The following is a 25,660-nucleotide window of genomic DNA, read 5'->3' on the forward strand; positions in this document are numbered from 1 at the left end:
TTTACCATGATTGTAAGATACACAGTCTGCCAAAATAAATTGCACCTATTTATGCACCAGTAAAGATGGCACCTATAAAGCCATTATGCACCATTTATTTTTTTATAACAAAGAAAACTTTTTTAAAAATCTCTACAGCGATTTGTAACGATGAATGAGTTTTAGAAACAGTGGTCAACACCTCCTTAAGTGCGAAGAAAATGATTTCATAAGAGATGCACGTTAATGATTCAACAAGATGGGGTGACATCACCCAAAGGAAAAGTAAACAATCTATTTAATTGTTTGGTTAAGAGTTATACCAATACGTAGTGAATGAAACATCTGACAATCATGTTTAGTTTTATTACTCTTGATTCGTACAAAGTCCCATGATCAAACTTGGTCTACGAAGAGAACAAGGACATTGTAACATGATTTACAAATGGAAGACAGCACAGTGGATTTCAACTTGTGTCTTGTGTTAGACAAAGCAAGTACGACATGTCAACAATGCTGTTTTGTTTGCGATGACATCACAAATATACTCGATGGTGTTTTTTGCATTATTTACAATGCGCTGATAGGAAATACGAAGCTGGTTTCATATAGCACAGCACAAAATTAATTACAGACTTGAATTGGGTATAGCAGAGTTCAGAAGTCGTGTACTGACGTTGTTGCTGTCGATTTGGGGTTAATTCCACTCTGACTATAAACTGTCATCCTGGTGCTTTGTAAGCAGGACATTGTATCTATTGTATGAGTCTAACTGTTTTGAAAAACCTCAATCTCGATATTCCATCTGATAGCATTTGCTTATGTATGTCAATGAACCCACAGTACCTTTAAAAAGAACAGTCCATTGTGTGCCGGTACAGTACCTTTAAAACGACTAGCCCATTGTGTGCCGGTACAGTACCTTTAAAACGACTAGCCCATTGTGTGCCGGTACAGTACCTTTAAAACAACTAGCCCATTGTGTGCCGGTACAGTACCTTTAAAAAGAATACCCCATTGTGTGTGCTGGTCCAGTACCATTAAAAAGAATATCCCATTGTGTGCCGGTACAGTACCATTAAAACGACTAGCCCATTGTGTGCCGGTACAGTACCTTTAAAAAGAATATCCCATTGTGTGCCGGTACAGTACCTTTAAAACAACTAGCCCATTGTGTGCCGGTACAGTACCTTTAAAAAGAATACCCCATTGTGTGTGCCGGTACAGTACCTTTAAAACGACTAGCCCATTGTGTGCCGGTACAGCACCTTTAAAACGACTAGCCCATTGTGTGCAGGAACAGTACCTTTAAAAAGAATAGCCCAATGTGTGCTGGTACAGTACCTTTAAAAAGAATACCCCAAGGTGTGCTGGTGCAGTACCTTTAAAAAGAATACCTCGCGAGATCACGCGAGATCACGGCGAGGTCACGTCTTTTAGAAGCTGCTCCATGCGCTCACGCTCTCGAAGCTAAGTGATCTATCACAATCGTGTTTTTGTCGAGACTGTATCTATCTTTCGGTGTGTGTACCTATAGCGTATCTTTTGGAAAATTTTCGGTGCTCATTTTTCGTACATGTATACACAATCGTCGGTTAATGGTATCGAGTATTCTGCGGCCTAGTACTCGTAGGCTTAGACTACCGTACCGTGTCCGACCTTGTGGTTTTGTTTTTCTCTCAGCGATTCGTCGAATGCGCTGAAATTATTTTCGTTCTCTGTTTCGTACCAGTCGTTCACCCCGTACCTCTTTGTTTAATATCTGTACTCACAACTTTAAAAAAAAAAAAAAAAACCCCAAAAAAATATTTCCTTCCCAGGTCTTATTCGTTTATTTGTTGTTCTTTTTGTTCGTTCGTTCTTCGTTCGCGATCACGCGGTTAGAAATGTATAATCTCTCCCCTGAACAACTATTTTCTCTCATATATTATAACAACCTTTTCTTCTTTTCCTACAAAAGGATGCTTTCGTCTTGCTCACCAAATCTATTCATTCCAAAAAATATATAAAATACCATCTCTTACAGTTCCTCCTTTCTACATTCCCTAAACTATCCAGAACTTCACCCCTCCTCCAGTGTCCTCAAACGTATTTTTGACTCGAAGGTCTCAAACTCATTTTGCAAAAAATGTTCGTTTCCCCTACCCCTCCCCCCCCCTGTTCTGGACCCGATGCTCCCCCTTCCTCTTCATCAACGGTATGGACCTCAAACATCCGGGGCCTTCGCTCAAACTTGACTGACCTCTCCATACAGGTTGCTTCTGACAAACCAGATGTGATCTGCTTAACAGAAACTTTCCTCCTTCATGATGTCTCTGATGCCTTGGTATCTCTCCCAGGTTACTCCCTTCTCCGGTATGATAGACCTGAGCCTCGTCCTGGAGGTGGGGTTGCTATCTTTATACAAAAACTCTCTTCCTCACTCGCCCTCCACTGCCCTCTCTCCACCTCACCCCCAGGAATACCTTTGGCTACGGCTTCCCCTTCGCTCCCACCTTTTGTTCATATGTGTGTTGTACCGTCCACCAAACAGCGATGACTCCATCTACATCTCACTGTCTGATAATATGGACCAACTTCTATCTACCCATCCCAACTCTCTCTTCCTCATATGTGGTGATTTCAATTGTCACCATGCCAGTTGGCTGGGTGTGGGTACCTCTCTCACCAGCCATGGCTCTTCAGCAAAGGACTTCTGCGACTCACTGGGACTGACACAATCTGTCAATTTCCCGACCCGGATCTCAGTCAACGGAGCATCTTCTCTTCTGGATTTGGTTATGACAAACTTCCCTGAAAATGTCTGCTGCTCTTCTTCTGCTCCAATCGGCTCATCTGATCATGTGCTTGTCAAAGTGGACATCTCTCTGACCATTCTCAGAGAGCCTCCTCAGCGTCGACGAGTCTGGCATTTCACTCAGGCCAACTGGCACGGTCTTCAAGCAGCCATCAATCATCTGGACTGGTCTCCCATCTCTACCGCCTCTGACATCAACTCATCCTGGGAATTCTTTCAAAGTAAATTGCTCTCTCTCATGCACAGATTTATACCATCTCGTCTTCAGTTGTCATACCCTTCCTCCCGTCCATGGTAAACGGAATCTTGTGGTGAGGCTGTTGCCCTGAAACAACTTGCTTTCGTCTCCTGGAAAGCAAATCCAACGGAAGGAAATCTCATTTCCTTTCACAAAGCCCGAAACAAGTGTGTGTCCACCCTCAGGAGAGCCAGGAAACAATATCTCACCATTCTCAAGACCGAACTCTCTTATCTGTCTCCCTCTTCCAAATCCTGGTGGCGTCTGGTCAAATCTGTTTCTGGTGTTTGTTCTCCCTCCATCCCCTCCCTCACCTCAAACGGCTTAACGGCTGACTCCGCACGTGAAAAAGCTGAATGCCTCAACTCTGTGTTTGCCTCTAAATATTGTGTCCCAAACCCATCCCTCTCTGTACCCACCGTACCCAGTCGTACCCAGCTGCTCCTGGACTCTGTGTCCTTTCCTCCTGACAAGGTGGAAAAGTTTCTGTCAACCCTCGACTCTGATTCTGCAACTGGTCCTGACGGCATCAGCCCACGGGTCCTAAAATCATGTTCTTCTGCTCTTTCACTCCCTCTTTCTGTTCTCTTCACCCTCTCTTTTGCTCAAGGTCATCTGCCATCTGCTTGGAAATCAGCCAACATCACCGGTTTGCACAAAAAAGGTGCAAAAACAGATCCCAGCAACTACAGACCAATCAGCCTTCTCCCAATTATCAGCAAAGTCATGGAATCCATCATTGCTTCAGATATTAAATCTTTCCCCTTCTCCAATGGCTTGATTTCTGATCATCAAATTGGTTTCAGACCTGGTCACTCTACTCTGGACATGCTGCTTCTGCTTTCTCAACAATGGATGGAGGTCCTCAACGCCAAACAGGAAATTAGAGCTGTCTCCCTTGACATTTCACGTGCCTTCGATATGGTCTGGCACCCTGCTCTGCTCACCAAACTCTCCTCCTTTGGTATCCATGGAAATCTCCACGCATGGCTGGCGGACTTCCTCTCTGGTCGTAGTCAACGTGTGGCCCTGAATGGGTTTCTCTCATCTCCTCTTCCTGTTCAGGCTGGAGTTCCCCAAGGTAGTGTTCTGGGCCCTGTGCTTTTTCTGGTCTTCATCAATGATCTCTCTGACTCTCTTGAAAATCCTCTCTATCTCTTTGCTGACGACTCTACTCTCTGTCGCTCCATTCCTCATCCCTCAGATCGGCAGTCTGCAGCCTCCTCACTCTCTGCAGACCTGGACAAAATCACAGACTGGTCAAACAAGTGGAACATGTCTTTCAATCCTGACAAATCTCACACTCTTACAATGTCTCTCCGAAAGGACCGACTGGACAACCCTCCCATCTACTTTCTCAACAATCCTCTCCAAGAAGTTCTGTCGCTCAAGCTTTTGGGTCTCACTATCTGCCATGATCTTTCTTGGGAAAACCACATTTCCAAGCTGGCCTCCAAAGCCAGTCGCCGACTGGGCATCCTCCGTCGTGCGAAGTCCTTCCTTGGCACACCTGAGCTCCTCACCACATACAAGGCTTTCATCCGCAGCTCAATGGAATACTGTTCTCCCCTCTGGGCTGGTGCTCCTGCCTCACACCTTGCTCGGCTTCACGCTGTTGAGGCCAAAGCTTTCAGAATCATTGGAATCTCCTGCGATGTAGTCAACACCGAGGGCCTTTCACTCACTCACCGCAGGCAGGTTGGTGGTCTTTCTGTCTTCTACCGACTCCTCTCCGGCCTTGCTCCCCCAGCTCTCTCTGTGCTCTGTCCCCCCAATATTCCTTCAGGTCGCACAAGATCTGCCTGCAACCCTCTTATGGTTAAACTGCCAAAGACTAGGTTCTCTGCTCACCTTCACTCTTTCATTCCCCTTTTCTCCCGCCTCTGGAACAAACTCCCCCACTCCCTTCAATCCCACTCCTCCCTCCAGGTCTTTAAAACAGCTGTTCACCACCATCTCTTATCTTCCCCCATCGAAAACCTTGATCTTTTCTACCCCCGGTAATTCACCCCAGAGTCCTTGCAGTGTTCATATGTTTTATTCCTTTTCCCACCTCCCCCCAAGTCCTCCCGATGTCCCTGCTCTCAAATGTTGCGTTTGTGTCCTTCCCCCTCTTCCCCCTCTCTTTTGTGTCCTTCCCCCTCTCTCCCCATCTTGTCTGCCGCTCCCCTTGTTTTTTGTGTTTTGTGTGTCGGTTTGTCTTTTTGTGTGATTAATGTTAGCTCTTTCATGAGCCTCGATCTTGTATACAAAAAAAAAAAAAAAAAAAAAAACCCCCCCATTGTTTGTGCCGGTGCAGTCCCATTAAAAAGAATAGCCCAGTGTGTGCCGGTACAGTACCTTTAAAACGACTAGCCCATTGTGTGCTGGTACAGTACCTTTAAAAAGAATATCCCATTGTGTGCCGGTACAGTACCTTTAAAACGACTAGCCCATTGTGTGCCGGTACAGTACCATTAAAAAGAATATCCCATTGTGTGTGCCGGTACAGTACCATTAAAAAGAATATCCCATTGTGTGCCGGTACAGTACATTAAAAAAAGATTACCCCATTGTGAGCCGGTACAGTACCATTAAAAAGAATAGCCCATTGTGTGTCGGTACAGTACCTTTAAAACGAATCATTGTGTGCCGGTGCAGTACCTTTAAAAAGAATATCCCATTGTGTGCCGGTACAGTACCTTTAAAACGACTAGCCCATTGTGTGCCGGTACAGTACCTTTAAAAAGAATAGCCCATTGTGTGTGCCGGTACAGTACCATTAAAAAGAATAGCCCATTGTGTGTGCCGGTACAGTACCATTAAAAAGAATAGCCCATTGTGTGCTGGTACCGTACCTTCAAAACGACTAGCCCATTGTGTGCCGGTAGCATGACAAACTTTCATATTCCTGCCCTGATCTACAGGGGGGCACTAGATCAGTGGTATAGCCATGCCATCGTAATGATGCAACCCTCAGACACTCGGTGGAACACATACCTCCGCCAGGCTGAACAGTCTATGGTTTCTATCCCACTGATAGGCCGGATCTGGATTCGGACCTGAACCAAAATCTAATCGGCTTTTTTTTTCACCGAACCAACTCATCCACCAAGTTTAGTCATAACTCGTCCATAACTTTTCGAAACAGCGTGCTTTATATAGTTTTTGGTCCCTATCACTCAATGGTGAAGAATCATTTTAAAATCCTTTTATCCGGATCCGTACCAAAATCGAATCGATCCATCCTTGCCAAATACCCAACCCGTCCACCAAGTTTCGTCCGAATTCGTCTATAACTTTTTGAGATATCCTGTTCACAAAAAGACAGACAGACAAACAAACAGACAAGAGTGAAAACATAACCCCCATCCACAAAGGTGGAAGAGGCTCCAATAAAAAAGGTGTACATTTTTGTACTTCCCGAGCCACTGAGAGAAGCAAAGTGGATAGTGGATCGTCGGGTTATAGTGTCTGAGCGACTGTTTAATACAAGAGTTCACAAAATATGATGGTGAGCAGGTAACACAACCGAGGCTCTTGAATGCACAGAAATAATTTAATACAATGGAAAAATCAAGACAATGAGGAATTAAATACGTTTGGTAACAAGATTCAATGAGTGTAGCAAGGAATATAAAATCAAACAGACAAACATCATAATAGTGATTAAAACTAAGGGCAAGTCTGTGATCAAATTTTGACTCAGCATTGGTAAAAAGTATACGAAGTATCACTTTACATATGCACTTAGGTTCAAGTACACAAGTACATGGGTTCAAGTACATAGTGACACAACGTATCACCAAGCACAACAAACACCCACAAAAGAAAAATCTGCAAATTATTTTCAATGCGCTACATTCTTCAGCACAGAAAACACTGAACCAGCTGTGCTATAATATTGTACCTTAGAGCTAACTAGGCCAAAGCAAAACAGACAATAAATCCCACTGCTATCTTTGGTCCCTTTTATTTACAATCCCCAAGCAACATTCCCTTTGTTTCCCACTCAAGAGAGCATATGAGAAATAAAACCGTAATAATTTGAAGAGAAGTTTTCATGAAAGAGAAAGCAATGCAACTGATAGGAAACATCCTCCGCCCTTCCCTCCCCTGGCCAAGCTTGTAGGAGCAGATTGGTTGATGTATTGGCTGTAAAAAGCTGACAAGGCAGAAGCAGTGCGGGCCACTACAGATGGAAATGGAAGATTATTGTACGAAGGAAATGGAAGGGTTTGAATGTGGCACAATGGCTATGAATGAGATGAGCTCGAGCGCAGCTGGTGCGTAGCACGAAGCAGAGAGGAACACGGGCCAGGGCTCATGACCCTTACCAAACTGCAGCGATGCATGTGGTGGGCTACTGGTCGAAACCCAGTGCCCGCTTTGAAGCTCGAACAGGTTGGCAGTAGATATCCCGGTCTCAGAGATCAAAAACTTCTTCTCTCCTTCTTCCTCATTGCTTCAGGTGTCTTTGCTTGCCTCAGATGTCTTCAAGATCAGTTGAATTTTTTTTCCACAAAGTTCTCCCTCTCTGGTGCATTTTACCCTTCAACTACAAGATACAAGTCATAATCCTCAAAAATTATATTTTATGAGCCTCTTGCCTTTACTACGTCTGATTAACAATGTGAAAACCCTTCGTTTGCCTCTGGATAGGACCTAGATTTTAAATAAATAAAAATAGGATCAATCAGTTACTCACTTGGCCTCATCTATACGAGTGGAAGAGCAAACGGTGTCTTCAATGTCAGTGCCTAGAAGAGGGAGCAAACAGGACAGGATGAGAGAGATATGAGCGATACTGGAAAACTTGCCAAATAAGATTGCCAAACACTTGCCAAACACTCAAACCAGGCCATATTTCTAATAACTACTGATTAAAAATCCAAAATACTCGTAGTTCCCTCTCAAAAATTAAGTTATCCTGAAGTCAACATCAGAAAGCACTCACTCTATTTGTGAGTGTGAGTGTTTACACAGGAGAAAAGTTTAATATGAACACCCTCCTCATGCAAAAACTTTAAATTTTCATTCTGTCGCAATCTTGTAGTCAACATCACTATCGTCTTGGAGCCCCCCTTTTATTTTACTATCAATACATCAAATGTACCATACCCGAGACCTAGACTGTCAGTGTGGCAAAGCACTTCCTGGACAAAGGTTATGCTCGGTGATTTTGTGTTGCCTCCCAGCAGTCAGGTCAGGAATTTGTAATTTGTTCAGAGTGCCGCCATTCCTCACTTACTCTTCATGAACGATACCGTGGGATCTTTAACGTACAGTAATACCCAAGTTTACGTGTCGTCTCGCAAATACGTCGTAACGTTATTAATTTCACTTCTCGATACTCATCGTCTCAACTTACACTTTCGTCATTTTAAAAGCCATACCTTTTATTCTCGAGCATTTTCAGAACTTACAAAACCCATAAAGATGTCAGAATACACCATAAAAGTACCAAATCGTGAGATCGTAAAATCTCCGAAAGCACGACTGTACTGTCATCCCTCGACATTCGCCGTCCCAACAATCGAAGAACCAAGAGTGATTATTTAAGTAAATATCTGTTGTTTAGTTTCAAGTTATATGATTCATTTGGTATGATTCTACATGCTGCCCTGTCTCCCTGTCTCCTAGCAACCAATGAAAATGGTTTAAACTAGAACGGCACTCAGTAGAGAGCATACCTCCGCCTGGTTGGCCCAATCTCCCAATGGTGAAGAATGACGCAAAAAATTAAATAATTCTCATATCCCAATCCATATTCAGATCTTCACCAAAATCGAATAGATTTGTCCTTGTCAGACCCCAAACCGGTCCACCAGGTTTCGTCCAAATCCGTCAACTTTTTGAGATATCCTGCTATGTATCGTTTTTGGCCCGATCTCCCAATGATGAAGGATCACTTAAAAATTCAGGTAGCTGGATCCGAATCCGGATCTTCACCAAAATCTAATCATTTCGTCCTTGTCTCATCCGCTACATCTCTGCCAAATTTTGTCCCAATCCGTCCACAACTTTTTGAGATATTTTGTTCACAAACAAACAAACGGACAAACAGACAGGGGTGAAAAGCTTTACCTCCATCCACCTTTGGTGGCAGAGGTAAATACGATGATACTGTTTAAATACCTTTAGTTTGTGTAATACACTGCCTTACTGGTAAAACCAAGGCCACGAGGCGTGTTCTCATGAGATCACAATCAATCCCGTCAGAGTGCGACAGGCATATGGTCATTCACAAAACATGGAACCAAACACCAAACATGGACCAGGAACATAGCATTACATTCCAGTCCGCATGTAGTAAAAGCGCATCTTGGTCCCAAAATAGTTGCCGTTTTAACCACTTGCCATTTAAGCTTGAAGGAAGATATGGTATTCTGTATTATCTTACAAAGACAGACATTGAGTTTGGGGAGAGAACGGAAGCCTCTCCTCAGTGAAAGTCACACAAAAGCTCGCTTGGAGTTTGCAAAAAAGCACCTAAAGGACTCTCAGACTGTGAGATACAAGATTCTGTGGTCTGATGAAACCAAGATTGATCTGTTTGGCTTCCGTCTGGCCACTCTGCCATAAAGCCCAGATCGGTGGAGTGTTGCAGTGATGGTTGTCCTTCTGGAAGTTTCTCCCATCTCCACACAGGATCTCTGAAGCTCAGCCAGAGTGACCATCGGGTTCTTGGTCACCTCTCTTACCAAGGCCCTTCTCCACCGATTGCTCAGTTTGGCTGGGCGGCAAGCTCTCGGAAGAGTCCTGGTTGTTCCAAACTTCCATTTAAGAATTATAGAGGCCACTGTGCTCTTGGGAACCTTCAATGCAGCAGAGATTTTTTTGTAGGCTTCCCCAAATCTGTGCCTCAACACAATCCTGTCTCTGAGCTCTGCAGACAGTTCCTTCGACCTCATGGCTTGGTTTTTGTTCTGATATGCATTGTCAGCTGTGAGACCTTATGTAGACAGGTGTGTGCCTTTCCAAATCATGTCCAATCAATTGAATTTACCACAGGTGGACTCCAATCAAGGTGTAGAAACATCTCAAAGATGATCAAGAGAAATGGGAGGCACCTGAGCTAAATTTCAAGTGTCATAGCAAAGGGTATGAATACTTATGTCAATGTGATATTTCAGTTTTTTCTTTAAAATAAATTTGCAAAACTTTCTAAAATCCTGTTTTCTCTTTGTCATTATGGGGTATTGAGTGTAGATTGACAGGGGAAAAATTGAATTTAAACGATTTCAGTACAAGGCTGCAACATAACAAAATGTGAAAAAGGTGAAGGGGTCTGAATACTTTCTGAATGCACTGTATATATATATATATATATATATATACATATACACGAGTACTGTATATACAAACAAGGTCAATGTTCCCAACAGATCAATCTGAATCACCCATTCTCCAACACGTGATGGACTTACATTTTTTCACAACTTCCTGACCATCGCAGGTTTTGCATTTGTAACAGATCTCGTTATCACGGTGGGCTTGGAATGTCCCAGCCATGCAGCGACACACTTGGTCATGTGTTCCATTGCAGGGGGTCTTCTCCTCAAAACCTGCAGCCGGCACACAAACAGGACTGTGATAAAACCAGGTATACACATGAAAATATTTAAAATGCTGACACCTTGCTGCAAGGAGACAATCTGAGGTGCTGTGAATTCTTGCACAAAAAAAAGCCATTTTTTAAAGTGTCGGTAGCAAAAAATCATTATTACCTTCGCAAAAGCGGAAGGTTATGTTTTGATCGCTGTGTATTTATTTGTATGTCTGTGTGTGTGTGTGTATGTTATTCGCATAACTCAAAAAGTATTCAACCGAATTGCATGAAATTTGGTGGGATGATTGGTTATTATACGGGACACATTTGATTAGATTTTGGGAGCAATCGGGTCAAAGGTCAAGGTCAAGGTCACGAAAAGGTCAAAATCGTATTTTTGTTGTTCTGTTCCCTACACTCCCATGCCAAGTACAGAACAGTAGCTGCGGCGAAGGTATGCGCTCTACCGAGTGCCCGTTCTAGTTCCATTTCCATTGATGCTGCATACATGACTACCTCAAACATACTCTGATTCCTAAGAACATCGTATACTTGTCTAGATTTCCCATTAGTCAAATATGTTTGAAATACATATTAGTTTCCATTGCCATACATTAACACCATCATTAGGTATCGCTCACACAGTGAGAACTCTGTTGATCAAAGAAGACAACTTCAGTGTGATGAGCTAAATAGTCTTCTCCAACACACCCCCACCATTTCATTCCCTCACTCCCACAAATGATATGGTTGTTTTTTTTTCAACCGGTTTTTTTCAACCACCAACATACCTTTTATGTTGGCAAAGCAATACAGGACGGAAGCTACATCATGAGACACCGAGGGGGAAGGGTGTCACAGGTTGCTGCATACCATAGATAGGGCTTTAAAATTTATTTATTTATTTATTTATGAGATTGCGTGTTGGTAGTTGAAAATCAGGAGTAGGCCCATCTCGTTGCCGCCTGCTAGCTTTGTATGAAGTTGCCGCCTGCTAGCTTTGTATAAAGTAAACATGAAATCTCGCGAGTTGTCGGACGTCAATGAGAATGAGATTTTGAGGGTCAGCCTGACGGGTAGGAATCACAATGGATTGCCACGCAGTAACAGTTGGATCAAATATATTCCTAGTTTCAACTCTGCCCAAATGTAAAGGGGAGGGGTGGAATTGCTCCCCTCCACCCCAAACCCCACAGATCCACCACTGAGGAGGAGAACTGAGACTCGGGAATGTTCACCTTGAGAGCAATCCTTGCATCGGCGGCAACTGCTCTTATTGTTTCGATACTTCATAAAGGTACCAGGGAGACAACGAGCGCAGGTAGGTTTTCCTCCAGGTGTTTCACAGGTGTTCAGCATGAAATAACCTACAGGAGTAAAGGATGAGAACAAAAGATTCCATGAAATAGAGCAAAATAAAACAAATATCCACAAATGTCATGCTGATGTCATGTTTTGCGGTCTAACCAATCAGCTGTAATCACTCATTTTTTATCTACAGGATCACATTCACCGACATCCAAGTTTACATACCAGCTGGACACTCTCGGCAATTTTGCAAATCGTGGTCTTTTGAAGTACCACGGCCCTCCTGGTTCCAAGGTCTTGCGGCACACTGCAAAATATAAAAAGCGATTTTATGTTTGAACTTTTTCAATGTATAATCTTAATTATTTAAGGAAAGTCTCATGGATGAACTCTGACCTTTCATGGGAACGTGTAAAATGCAGCTGAGCTAGAAAATGTCTAAAATACACACAATACAAGCTAAAATACAAGAGTATGTTTTTGTTGGACAATGTGGTTGGAGGCAGCGACAACTTGTTATTTCGCAGTAGCAAACTTGCTTTCTCTTCCCAAAGAGAAAACTGAAGATAAATTCTCAATTATTACAAAATGCAAACGTTTTGTAAACAATTAATGCAGACAGATTTCTATGCGAGTAGGTTGGATATTTGTATCTCACATACGATTCATGTCTACGCTTTGAAAATGCCACCAACATTCTTCACTGGTTACACATCAATAGCTATTTCGACGAGGATACCTCCGCCAGGCTGAACAGTTTACGTTTTGTATCCTACCGATAGGCCGGATCCGGATCTTCCCAAAAATCGAATTCATTCATCCTTCTCGCACAGCCAACTGTCCACCAAGTTTCGTCTGAATCCGTCCGTAACTTAGCGATGTGCCATGTATGAATCCATGCATGGCACATAGCTCAGAGACAGACAGACAGACAGACAGACGTGAAAACATAACATCGGTACGCATTCGCTGGTGGAGTTAATTGTTGTTTAACAGGCACAGTTGTCTATTCGAGGTTAAATAAAAGTGTTACTTTTACATGGAGTAGGGGTCAGCAGCCAATCAAAAGCCTCAGCACCATGTGTGTGTCTTCATTGGACTTTTTAACCAAGTGTATTGAGGACGAGCATGTTCTCGTGTTGGGTTCTCGTGTTGGGACGGGAACATAAATAAAACTACATAATGCAATAAATCTCGGCAATTCTTCGGAAACCAAAAACGGTTCTTTACATTCTACCCTAATAATTTGGAGCAAATCCCAATCTTTTTGGCACATGTACCAGTTAATAGTGTTACACGCCCATGCAATATCAATTTCATTTCATTCACATGGATAGAATGAACAGAAAGTTGATTGAGGTATGAAAATCGAGGAGAAGCTGATGTTTCGGACTCAAAACGTCTTCTTGTTTCCTTCGGTGATTAGCATACCTCAATAAACATCTTTTATTTTACCTGTCTGCTGACACACATAGGCACGAGCCTTCACCAGCATGACACAAGTTCATCATTCTGTTTAATTCTAGTCATTGTATTCAATCCTCTTAAGGTGGTTTAAATCATTCAAACTCCTGGGTCTCACTATCAGCCATGATCTTTCTTGGGCAAACCATATTTCAAAGTTGGCCTCCAAAGCCAGCCGCCAACTGGGCATCATCCCTCGTACAAAGTCCTTCCTTGGCACACCTGAACCTCCTATCCACCTACAAGGCCTTCATCCACAGCTTGATGGAGTACTGCTCTCCCCTCTGGCCTGGCGTCCTGACCTTGCTCTTGCCTTACCTCAGCTTGCTCTGGAGACCAAGGCCTTCAAGAATCTCCCACGCCGAAGCTGAGTCTATGAACCGATCACTTCGCAATCGCAGACAGGTCGGTGGTCTCTGTCTTCTACTGCCTCCTTTCTGGTCTTGCACCCTCTATGCTTTCCACGGTTTCTCCCCCCCCCCCCCCCCCCCAGATTTCTGCAGGGCTCACACAGTCCACCATCAATCCCCTTAGACTGGTGAAACTACCTAAATAATAGTCTTTGTCAACTCGACTCATTGGAGTTGGATCATTTTCAACTACACTCATTTCTTCCACATTCTCTTCAATCTCATTCCTCCATCCAGGTCTTCAAGACCGCTGTTCATCACCATCTCAGATCATCCCTAATCCAAAACAATGATACTTTCTACCCTCGTTAACCCACACCCCCTCCCACTTTTCCAGTTTTCCCTCCTTGGAGTTTCCTTTTGTGTCCATCTTGTCCACCCCATGTATGTGCGTTTGTGTCCTGTTTTTGTCCTATTATGTCCTGATACGTTCAGTGCACTAACTCTTCCACGAGCCTCAACTACGTATACCAAAAAAAATTCAAGTGGCCAGATGAGATGAAGTCTTTCTGTAGAAATAAAAATGGCGAAATATTTAATCTTTACTTTCTCCAATCCATCCTTACCCTCCTTAATGATGAGGGTGCATTGTCACCAAAGAATGCAGAGGGCATTTTGGAGAAGATTCCGAGCATCCTGTGTAGCTGCTTAAAAATAATAAAGTGCAGAAGATGAAAGATACTGACTCAATGCAAAACATGATCAAGGCCTGTTCAGGATGGAGTGGTAGTGTTTGTGCCCGAGAGGTTATTGAGGCTGTGTGGCAACAGCATGGAGAGAGGAAGTTCACGCAAGTCAACAAAATGACTCAACTGACGGAAGAGATTTGGCTTTCTCCTTTCACAATTCAGCTTTCCCATGCACTTAATGAAACTGATCAAGGAAGATGGTTTGAAATTCTTGACTGCTTTTCTGGTAGCACTGGAAAAATGAAGACTTCAGTGTCAAAGTCATCATTTTTTATAACGAGTGCCATACTTCCATTAATGGGATGATGAAAAAACAGACTTTTTGATTATGGAGTATTGGAAAAGCCACCAGAACAGGAAGTTATTATCACTTCACGCTCCAAAAATCACTGGTCAAGCCAAGTCGCTTGTCGCTCAAGTGTTGTATCTAACAGTGCATAGGTTAATAATGCTTACCTAAATAAGATAATAAAAAACCACATAGTAATCTCAAGTTTACTCTCCACAACGTCACAGTGCCAAAACTGAAGAATATAACTCTGGAAAGAAACCACACTTCAGTCAATGAAAAATATGTAACCTCAACACGTTTCCTGTTTGGGTTACATGTTATTTACATATTATGCATGCATAAGATGGAGGAATGGACAGGATCCAGGGTCCACAAGCAAAAGTGGCTCACACAATGGTGGCAAGATCAAACCTGACAAGTGTATAAAATGTCAAGAAAGAGGACATGAAAGGGGCAGGAGATGGAAGGGGGAGTCTGAAGAAATGGGCAGGGGTTGGGGGGAGAAGGCAGAAACCGCCGGTGGCGATAGGAAGGTAACATAAAGAAGAGTTGGAGAATGTAGAATTGTAATGTGTCAATTGTTCCAAAAAGAAACTACAACTGCACTCGGCAGAGCGCATACCTCCACCAGGCTGAACAGCTTACGTTTTGTACCCCACTCATCGGCCAGATCTGGATTCGGACCTGAAACAAAATCTAATCGGCTTGTTCTTGTAACCCACCCAACTCTTTTTGAGATATCGTGCCATATATCGTTCTTGACACAATCACTCAATGGTGAAGAATCACTCAAAAAACAAAAAATTATCGTATCCATCCACCTTCGGTGGTAACAAATACTTACAGCAAAAAAAGCAAAAGTGTGAGTCATGTTCAATGACGTCATGCAATGACATGGACACACCCAAGCAGTGGTAGGGGTGGAAATAAGAAAATGCAAAAACTGTACAAACTAGAAGAGCACTCGGCAGAGCGCATACCTCCGCTAGGCTGAACAGTTTATGTTTTGTATCCACCGATAGGCCGAATCTGGATTCGGACCTGAACCAAAATCTAATCAACTTGTTCTTGTCACCGGACCAACTCATCCACCAAGTTTAGTCATAACTCGTCCATAACTCTTTTGAAATATCGTGCTATTTATCGTTTTTTTTCTTTTTGTATTTTTTGCCCTATCACTCAATGGTGAAGAATCATTGAAAAAAAATCTCTGTTCCGGATCTAGGTTTGAATCTTCACCAAAATTGAATCAATTCTTCCTAGTCATACACCCAACATATCCACAAATTTTTGTCCGAATCCATATATAACTCTATAGATATCGTGCAAAATATCGTCTTTTGCCCGATCACTCAATGGTGAAGAATCATTGAAAAAAAAAATCTCTGTTCCGGATCCAGATTTGAATATTCACCAAAGTCTAATCATTTAGTCCTTGTCACACACCCAACCTCTCCATCAAATGTTGTCCGAATCTGTGTGCAACTTTTAAAGATATCCTGTTCACAGGCTGACCGGGCCGACGTGGTGTGGTGCTGACCGGGCCGACGTGGTGTGGTGCTGACCGGGCCGACGTGGCTGACCGGGCATACCCCGCTACCGGTAAGTCAACTACCTCTTGTGTGATCGAGGTAACAGTTGCTTCTGTGTGCCAAGCCTCTGTGTGCCAAGCCTCCACCGGTTTTCACCCTTTGCCAAGCCCTTATGAAGGTCAAGGACAAGCTTCCGAGGAAGGATAGGTCAGAGGTGGTATACGTAGTGCCCTGTGGTTGTGGAGCTGAGTATGTGGGTGAAACCGGGAGGACCTTAGGTCAACGTATTGCTGAACACCAAAAAGCATTTGAATGTAATTATCCCAGCAGATCTGCTATTGCCAAACACGGCCTTAAGGAAGGCCACACACCTTTATGGGATAGGGTTAATATTTTCGGTTCCACACCCAACAGAAACAGAAGACGTGTTTTGGAGGCTTGGCGCACACAGAAGAAACTGTTACCTCGATCACACAAGAGGTAGTTGACTTACCGGTAGCGTTTGACCCACTCTTGTGTAAACGAAGCAGGCATTCCATACTTTGAACAACGAGTCCATATAATATGTCACACAAGGTTTTTATTCGGACAATTTGCCCCCTCCCCCCCTCCCACCCCTCTCCCAAACCTCCCCCCCCCCTCCGCTTCCACCCCCCCTCTGGTCCCCCCCCCATTTTATCCCCCCCTATGACTCCCCTCCTTCCCGCATTCCCCTTTACCGCATAGGGCCACATGTGATGATCTTGATATTAATATGGCAATTTAATTTTATCTTAAAAATTTTTTTGCTTTCATATATTTACAGTTTTCATTTAATTTACAATTTAATTGTTTACAAGTTTAACTTTTAATTAAACGTAATGATTGTTCCTGATTTTCTAAACACGAGTTATAATCCAGCATTGCTTACAGGATTATTTTAAGCCGTTAATATGCGGTTGATTTTTGAATTTGGTCAATAACGTCTCCGTTCACGAGAGCGGTGTGATACGGTTTCATTGGCTGTCCAGCTTTGCCCACCCCACTTTGCATATACCCCGCCCACTTTGCATATAAGGGGATGTTGAGATGATTTTATCACTCTTGAGGAAGATTAACGGAGGCGTGTGGCTTCACATGTTGTTAATCGAAACGTTGAGTCATTGTTTGTTCAATTAAAGGTTGGAGATCTTACCATGGAGTCATTTGGATTTACTCCCAACCGCAAATCTTTGCTTTTGTATATATACTAGCTGAGGTACCCGGCTTCGCCCGGGTTGAATAAGAATAATACAAATATATGATGAAAAGAACATGTATATTTTAGAGCAATATCACAGTACATTTCCTACATGACGTTTTGTCAATTTTCAATTTCTCAAAACCTCTTGGTATACAACATTTCTGGTTTTCTTACTTGGTGCCAAGACATAAACTTGGTGCCAAGACATAAAGATTGCTTGGTTTTCCAACCCTCGAGCAGCCCACGTACAGCTGGCCATGGGAAGTACCCGGCATTGCCGGGCGGGGGAAGAGAGGGGAGGGGGAAGGGGAGGGGAGGGGAACGGGTGGGGAGGGGAGGAGTGGGTGGGGAGGGGAGAAGAGAGGGGGAGGGGAGAAGAGAGGGGGAGGGGAGAAGAGGGGGGAGGGGAGAAGAGGAGGGAGGGGAGAAGAGGAGGGAGGGGGAGAAGGAGAGGGGAGAAGAAGAGGGAGGGGGAGGAGGAGAGGGGAGAAGAGGAGGGAGGGGGAGGAGGAGAGGGGAGGGGGGAGGGGGGGAGGTGAGGCAGGAGGGGGGGAGGGGGAGTGGATGGGGAGGGGGAGGGGGAGTGGAGGGGGAGGGGGAGGGGAGGGGGGGAGGGGGGAGGGGAGAAGAGGAGGGAGGGGGAGGAGAGAAGAGGAGGGAGGGGGAGGAGGAGAGGGGAGGGGGGAGGTGAGGTGGGAGGGGGGGGAGGTGAGGTGGGAGGGGGGGGGAGTGGAGGGGGAGGGGGAGGGGGGAGGGGAGAAGAGGGGGGCAGGGGAGAAGAGGGGGGGAGGGGAGAAGAGGAGGGACGGGGAGGAGGGGAGGGGAGAAGAGGAGGGAGGGGGAGTAGGAGAGGGGAGGGGGAGGGGGGAGGTGAGGTGGGAGGGGGGGAGGGGGAGTGGAGGGGGAGGGGGAGGGGGGAGGGGGGAGGGGAAGGGGGGAGGGGGAGGGGATGGGGGAGGGGAAGGGGGGAGGGGGAGGGGAGGGGGGAGGGGAGGGGGAGTGGAGGGGGAGTGGGGAACGGCTAGCTTGGCAAGCGATAGCAGGCTTTTTACTTTTATTTTTACCTCAATGAGGGCTATATATATAGTCCGTGCTTGGAGCCTTCAAGTTCAACATAAATTTTTTAATGAAAAATAATGGATGTATAACAATCCACCAATGCAAGTTCAGAAATGAATGCAGATCCTTTACTTTGCGATACAAACGCAATTCCCGCCATTTCCACTCACGATCGAGGCCTCGACAGTGACCACGCCTCTTCTTCCTCCTACAACTTCATCTCACTTCTTTCACTCAAAATGCACGAAATTCTGCCGCATGAAATTATGTAGAGGCCTCGTCGGGGGGATATAAGGTAGATAAGGAAGGCGTTGTAACAGAAGATTCAAAATAAAAGTGGAAGAACATAAGGAAATGGGAGCTATTCTGGACCCACAGCCAAACCCGACAAACCATTGCAATACACCCCAAACGTCTAGCGCCGCCACAAACTACACCATGGAATTGCAGCTGGCGCGGTTTTTTTAAACCATTGATATTAAAATAAAATCGAGCCTAAAACCACCGGGATTTTATGCTGATTCCGAATCTGTGTCTAAAACTTTTCTCCGATGTGTAGTTCTTGAGATATAAGCGGACATCCAGACAGACACACACACACACACACAGACACTCATCCTTTATATATAGAGAGATATATATATATATATATATATATATATATATATATATATATATATATATATATATATATATATATATATATATATATACATATATATATATATATATATATATATATATATATATACATATATATATATATATATATATACATATATATATATATATATATATACATATATGTATATATATATATATACATATATATATATATACATATATATATATATATATATATATATATATATATATATATATATATACATATATATATATATATATATACATATATATATATATATACACTGAAACGCAAAAGAAACTTACCACCTTTGAAACCTTTAAATATCAACAATAACACTGCGTGTAGTAAATGTGTGAACTTATTTGTGGACAATAGTGTCCTCACTGTCAGACAAAACGGTCACGGATGGTCACTTGAACCTCACAATTTTATTACATTTCAAACAAGTGATAAGTTTCTTCTGCGTTTTCGGTCTTTTTGAAGTTGGTCAAAATGGTCAAATGTTTTGGTCAAAATGCCCATTTTGCACTGGCCTTTTTAAAGCCAATATCAAGACATCACGTGCAGCTCATTAAAATCATCCCGTACCCCTTGGCTAATCACTGACAGTCAAAACGGCTGTTCAACAGCTGTGCTATGAAGTGACCATTGAAGGTTCAATTGACCATCCATGACCGTTTTGTCTGACAGTGAGGACACTATTGTCCACAAATAAGTTCACACATTTACTACACGCAGTGTTATTGTTGATATTTAAAGGTTTCAAAGGTGGTAAGTTTCTTTTGCGTTTCAGTATATATACATATATATATATATATATATATATATATATATATATATATATATATATATATATATATATATATATATATATATATATACATATACATACATATATACATATACATACATATATACATATACATATATATGCATATACATATATATATACATATATATACATATACATATACATATATATATATATATACATATACATATACATACATATATATACATATATACACATTACACAGTGCATTCAGAAAGTATTCAGACCCCTTCACTTTTTTCACATTTTGTTATGTTGCAGCCTTATGCTGAAATCGTTTAAATTCATTTTTTTTCCTTCATCAATCTACACTCAATACCCCATAATGACAAAGAGAAAACAGGATTTTACAAAGTTTTGCGAATTATTAAAAATAAAATGAAATATCACATTTACTTAAGTATTCATCCCCTTTGCTATGACACTTAAAATTTAGCTCAGGTGCCTCCCATTTCTCTTGATCATCTTTGAGATGTTTCTACACCTTGATTGGAGTCCACCTGTGGTAAATTCAATTGTTTGGACATGATTTGGAAAGGCACACACCTGCCTATATAAGGTCTCACAGCTGACAATGCATATCAGAGCAAAAACCAAGCCATGAGGTGTAAGGAACTGCCTGCAGAGCTCAGAGATAGGATTGTGTCGAGGCACAGATCTGGGGAAGCCTACAAAAAAAATTATACTGCATTGAAGGTTCCCAAGAGCGCAGTGGCCTCCATAATTCTTAAATGGAAGAAGTTTGGAACAACCAGGACTCTTCCTCGAGCTGGCCGCCCGGCCAAACTGAGTAATCGGGGGAGAAGGTCCTTGGTAACAGAGGTGACCAAGAACCCGATGGTCACTCTGGCTGAGCTCCAGAGATCCTGTGTGGAGATGTGACAAACTTCCAGAAGGACAACCATCACTGCAACACCCCACCGATCTGGGCTTTATGGCAGAGTGGCCTGACAGAAGCCTCTCCTCAGTGAAAGACACATGAAAGCCCGCTTGGAGTTTGCAAAAAAGCACCTAAAGGACTCTCAGACTGTGAGAAACAAGATTCTGTGGGCTTTCATGTGTCTTAAATCTATCAGTCATTGTGCGACTTGTGTCTTTGGGGTGTTTTGGGTCTTATATGTCAGTCAGGTTATATATCAGTCATTTTGCGACTCCATACCATCAGTGGTGAACCACCTTTAAGGTATCCCATCCAGCTATGGCTGTACCCTAATGCAATGGGAGCGATAAGCATATTATATATATATATATATACATATATATATATACACACACACACACACACACACACACACACACACACACACACACACACACACACACACACACACACACACACTTTATGAGTTCTCTTCGTCTTATATTCTTGCACGGAAGGAACTTCAATGCAGAAGGCCACGATGTATCAAAGCATACGCTAGTATTCCCAACCTATGTTTTTTTTTGTCCGTGCTCTATTCTTTTACATGCTGAGCGCCAAGGAAAGATCAGCATCACCGACCATTCAAAATATTTCACGTGACTCGACCGGGATGCAAACTCGCAGACTCAGATTCATTCAGAGCTTCGTGTGAAACAGGAAAAATACCAAACATAACCGCGGCAGAGAATTGAAAATTTCATCAACTTACCAATGGAAGAAATACTGCGGCGATCATAAAATAATTCATATTTTAAATAACTTCCACCAAGAGAAAATTTTTTTAAACAAAATGGATACAAACTCCGTCTTTTATAAAGTATGGCTCCTCCCACTCTTGGGCTCCTCCCACCCTTGGGGCTCAACTAAATTTCGCAATGCTGCGAACATTCCAGGCGTGGGCGAGGTTGGTGGTGGTGGAGACAACGTATTATGTTGGTGGTGGTGGAAAACGTATTATGTTGGTGGTGGTGGAGACAACGTATTATGTTGGTGGTGGTGGAGACAACGTATTATGTTGGTGGCGGTGGAGACAACGTATTATGTTGGTGGTGGTGGAGACAACGTATTATGTTGGTGGTGGTGGAGACAACGTATTATGTTGGTGGTGGTGGAGACAACGTATTATGTTGTTGGAGGTGGAAAACGTATTTCCTGCCATTTTGTAAAGTAACGTGAAAACGTTGGGTTGTGGGTTATTTTGATCACATTAAAGTTCTTGTCATTAAAAACATCGTGTCTAACTCCTTAAATATCCAACCTAGAACGACACTTTCGACGTCGACCGATATGCCTCTGCCCATATTATTACATCTTATTACAATAGAGCAAACGTATATGGTTATGTTTAATTACGTTTAGACTCTTACGGAACTCTTAATTACGTTTAGACTGATGAGACCACTCAGACCTTTGACGACGCTTTAAATCTCCCCAAGAACCTTTAGACCACCAAGACTCCTGAAGACCCAAAATATCCTTCAAGACCCAAAAGACCCAAAATACCCTTAAAGACCCAAAATACCCTGAAGACCCAAAAGACCCCGAAGACCCAAAATATCCTAAAGACCCAAAACACCCGAAAGCCCCTGAAGACCCAAAATACCCTGAAGCCCCTGAAGACCCAAAATACCCTGAAGACCCCAAAGACCCAAAACACCCTTAAAGGCACCGAGGATCCAAAACACCCCAGAGACCCAAAAGACCCCAAAGACAAAAAAAAAGACCCTGAAGATCCCAAAGATCCAAAAGACCCAAAACACCCTGAAGACCCAAGACACCATGAAGACCCCGAAGACCCAAAATACACTTAACGGCCCAGAGGATCCAAAAGACCCTGAAGACCCAATAGACACCGAAGACCCAACATACCCCAAAGACCCAAAATACATCGGAAGAGCCAAAAGACCCCGAAGAGCCAAAACACCCCGAAGAGCCAAAACACCCCGAAGAGCCAAAACACCCCGAAGAGCCAAAACACCCCGAAGAGCCAAAACACCCCGAAGAGCCAAAACACCCCGAAGAGCCAAAACACCCCGAAGAGCCAAAACACCCCGAAGACCCAAACCCCCCCGAAGACCCAAAACACCCCGAAGACCCAAAACACGCCTGAAGACCCAAAACAACCCGAAGACCCAAAACACCCCAAATACCCAAAACACCCTGAAGACCACAAAGACCCTTAAATACCCCAAAGACCCAAAATACCCTTAAAGGCCCAGAGGATCAAAAAGATCCAAAATACCCTTTAATGCCCAGAGGATCCAAAAGACCCTGAAGACCCAAAACACCACGAAGACCCAAAAGACACCGAAATGGTCAAAGATGCCTATCCCTCTGAAACGACGTGTGGTGAGGCGCGCCGAGTCACGCTAGTAATTATTTATAGTACTTGTACTTGTACCAAGTTTGCTTTAAATGCATTCAGCTATTCTCAAGTATCACATTTTTACCTGACATGACTTCTGACCTTTGACCTCTTGACCCCAAAATCAAATCAGTTCATATTTACCTCATTATACACACCTGCACCAAGTTTGACTAAGATCCCTTCACGGTAACGAAAACCTATCACGGATGGACGGACAGACAACCTGAAAACATTAGGCCTCCAGCGACTTCGTCAACAAAGGCAAAAAATCTTAAATTTCGTCACCGACAAATCACTTTCAATGACATTCTCTGGAGAAAATACATTTGATGTTTCCGAAGTCTTGAGAATGGAAATAAAAAGTGGATGTGCAATCTGTAGATAGCGGGGCGTTGACTCCAGTGCGGACCTTTTGCTTTACTTTAGCGGCGGTTAAAGCAGTATTTGGAGTGACGCATCAGAGGCCGTTCTGCGAATGAGTGACGTGTGTGCACCACAGACGACGGATTGTTATGCGACGTATTTATTGCCGAGCGTTGCGCAATTTTTGTTCGACGCCAAAGCCAAATGTTGAATTCACAATCTCGCAGAATTGTTATCTCGCGATATTCTACATCTCGTGATATTTTACAATGCATTTTTTTGTTACTATTGGAACACAATAGTTAGTTAAGTATAATATGTAAACATAATAATTAGTTAGTTATAATATGTAAACACAATAATTAGCTCGTTATTTGAATGCCCGGATTTTCTTGAAGGGACTTCCGGTGGTTGGTTTTTGTAGCGCGAGGACGGGACGGAACCACGGAAGCATAGAGTTATATTATAGACTGGAGGGCGTTCTCGCTCTGCCGCGTACAGAACCCGGCTGTGCCACCATGGAGACCCGGCCGCCATGTCTTTAGGGGCCAACAAGTACACGATGCGCACACTAACGCTGTGGTGTCTGAGAACGAGTGGCCGTTTAAGGTTGATTTTTATTATTTGTTTCTTTTTTCTTTAATCTAAACGAACAACATAGTCATTGCCACTACTTATCATACATTAAACCACCAATCTTCATTGAAGTTGACGAACGAACAAACGACACATTTATTTACCTAAAAAAAAAAAGTTCTATTTTCCTGATTATTAATGGAGTGTAAAACAGTTGATGACAAAACACCCGCGATAAAACTACGTTATACTCGGTCATCTGGACGTTCACTCTGCTCACTGTAACGGGAAGGGGGGCACAATCACACTCATGCTGATAGCATAAAACTGCAACATGAAAAACAGGCACAGTGACAAGAAAGATCACTTTCATCTTTAATTTAATTCATTGCAACTTCATTTATAATTCAAATCTTAATTTAAAAAAATAAAATAAATACAAAATCAATCACCCACCCAACCAACCACCAACCACCCAACCACCCAGATAACCACCCACCCAACCACCCATATAACCACCCACCCAACCAACCACCAACCACCCACCCAACCAACCACCAACCACCCACCCAACCAACCACCAACCACCCAGATAACCACCCATATAACCACCCACCCAAACAACCACCCAACCAATCATCCACCCACCCATTGATGATGAACCTGATGGATTGATGAACCTGTCGCACCATACGCAGCCACTTACCTGAGGTGATGATGATGACTCCACACCTGTGTTCCTTTGTTCTGTGTTGCAGGAAAGGAGAATTGCTGTGTGGATTTGTGAGACGCATCACGACGTGGATGAGACATTGGGGTGATTCCATCTCTCCCTCCTTAGGAGGGACTGATGATGAATTGGTGATGGCAAATTTTGATGTTGAGTTGGTGATGGCAAATTTTGATGTTGAGTTGGAAATGGCAAATTTGATTGGTTAGGAGGGAGAGAAGACGAATTTGGTTTATGGGAGGAACGGGGAAGACAGTAGGGACGTTTGTTTGATGTGTAAAGTAGATGTTTATGGGTAGTGTTGTGTTTTGTGGATACAGTAAGGGGTAAGGGAGGGGCAATGTAGGTTACCTGGTGGGGGGGGGGGGGGGGCGTACGGTAGGAACGTACCTGTCTCACCTGGTTCCCATGTGCCCCCAGTGTGCATTACCTTGTATTGCATGCACTTTTGCGCCCTTACCACCTTGCTCACTTGTCTTATTTTGTCTCCCACCTCCGAGGATCTGGCTTTGGGGCAGAGAGAGAGGAGAGAGAGGTGCTGGCTCTGCAGTTGTGGGCCTGTACTTCCGCTGCTTGCTGCCTGGATCGATACACCATATGGACCGCAATTTTTGTGGCCGCCCACCATGGACCGCAGTTCTTTTGTGGGCAAGCACCACCCGTTGATGGACCTCTGGGTCAACATGGCACCTATGCCAT

At 43.4% G+C, this 25,660-nt stretch overlaps 1 protein-coding gene across 1 annotated transcript in view; it reads right to left on the reverse strand.

Annotated features, from left to right (window-relative positions):
- Nucleotides 1–21,760, reverse strand: part of LOC137415842 (tumor necrosis factor receptor superfamily member 6) — a 40,372-nt gene extending 18,612 nt beyond the window's left edge. Inside the window, exons 1-5 of the mRNA XM_078776119.1 lie at nucleotides 21,634–21,760; nucleotides 12,079–12,160; nucleotides 11,784–11,912; nucleotides 10,424–10,561; nucleotides 7,702–7,753 (exon numbers count right to left, since the gene is read on the reverse strand). Of these exons, the coding sequence (XP_078632245.1) occupies nucleotides 7,702–7,753; nucleotides 10,424–10,561; nucleotides 11,784–11,912; nucleotides 12,079–12,160; nucleotides 21,634–21,672 (440 nt within the window). The 5' untranslated portion in view covers nucleotides 21,673–21,760. The remainder of the gene's footprint in view (nucleotides 1–7,701; nucleotides 7,754–10,423; nucleotides 10,562–11,783; nucleotides 11,913–12,078; nucleotides 12,161–21,633) is intronic.
- Nucleotides 21,761–25,660: the final 3,900 nt, after the last annotated feature.

The sequence above is a fragment of the Myxine glutinosa genome, chromosome 4 (assembly GCF_964187855.1).
Source record: "Myxine glutinosa chromosome 4, kmMyxGlut1.1, whole genome shotgun sequence".
Classification (NCBI taxonomy): Eukaryota; Metazoa; Chordata; class Myxini; order Myxiniformes; family Myxinidae; genus Myxine; species Myxine glutinosa.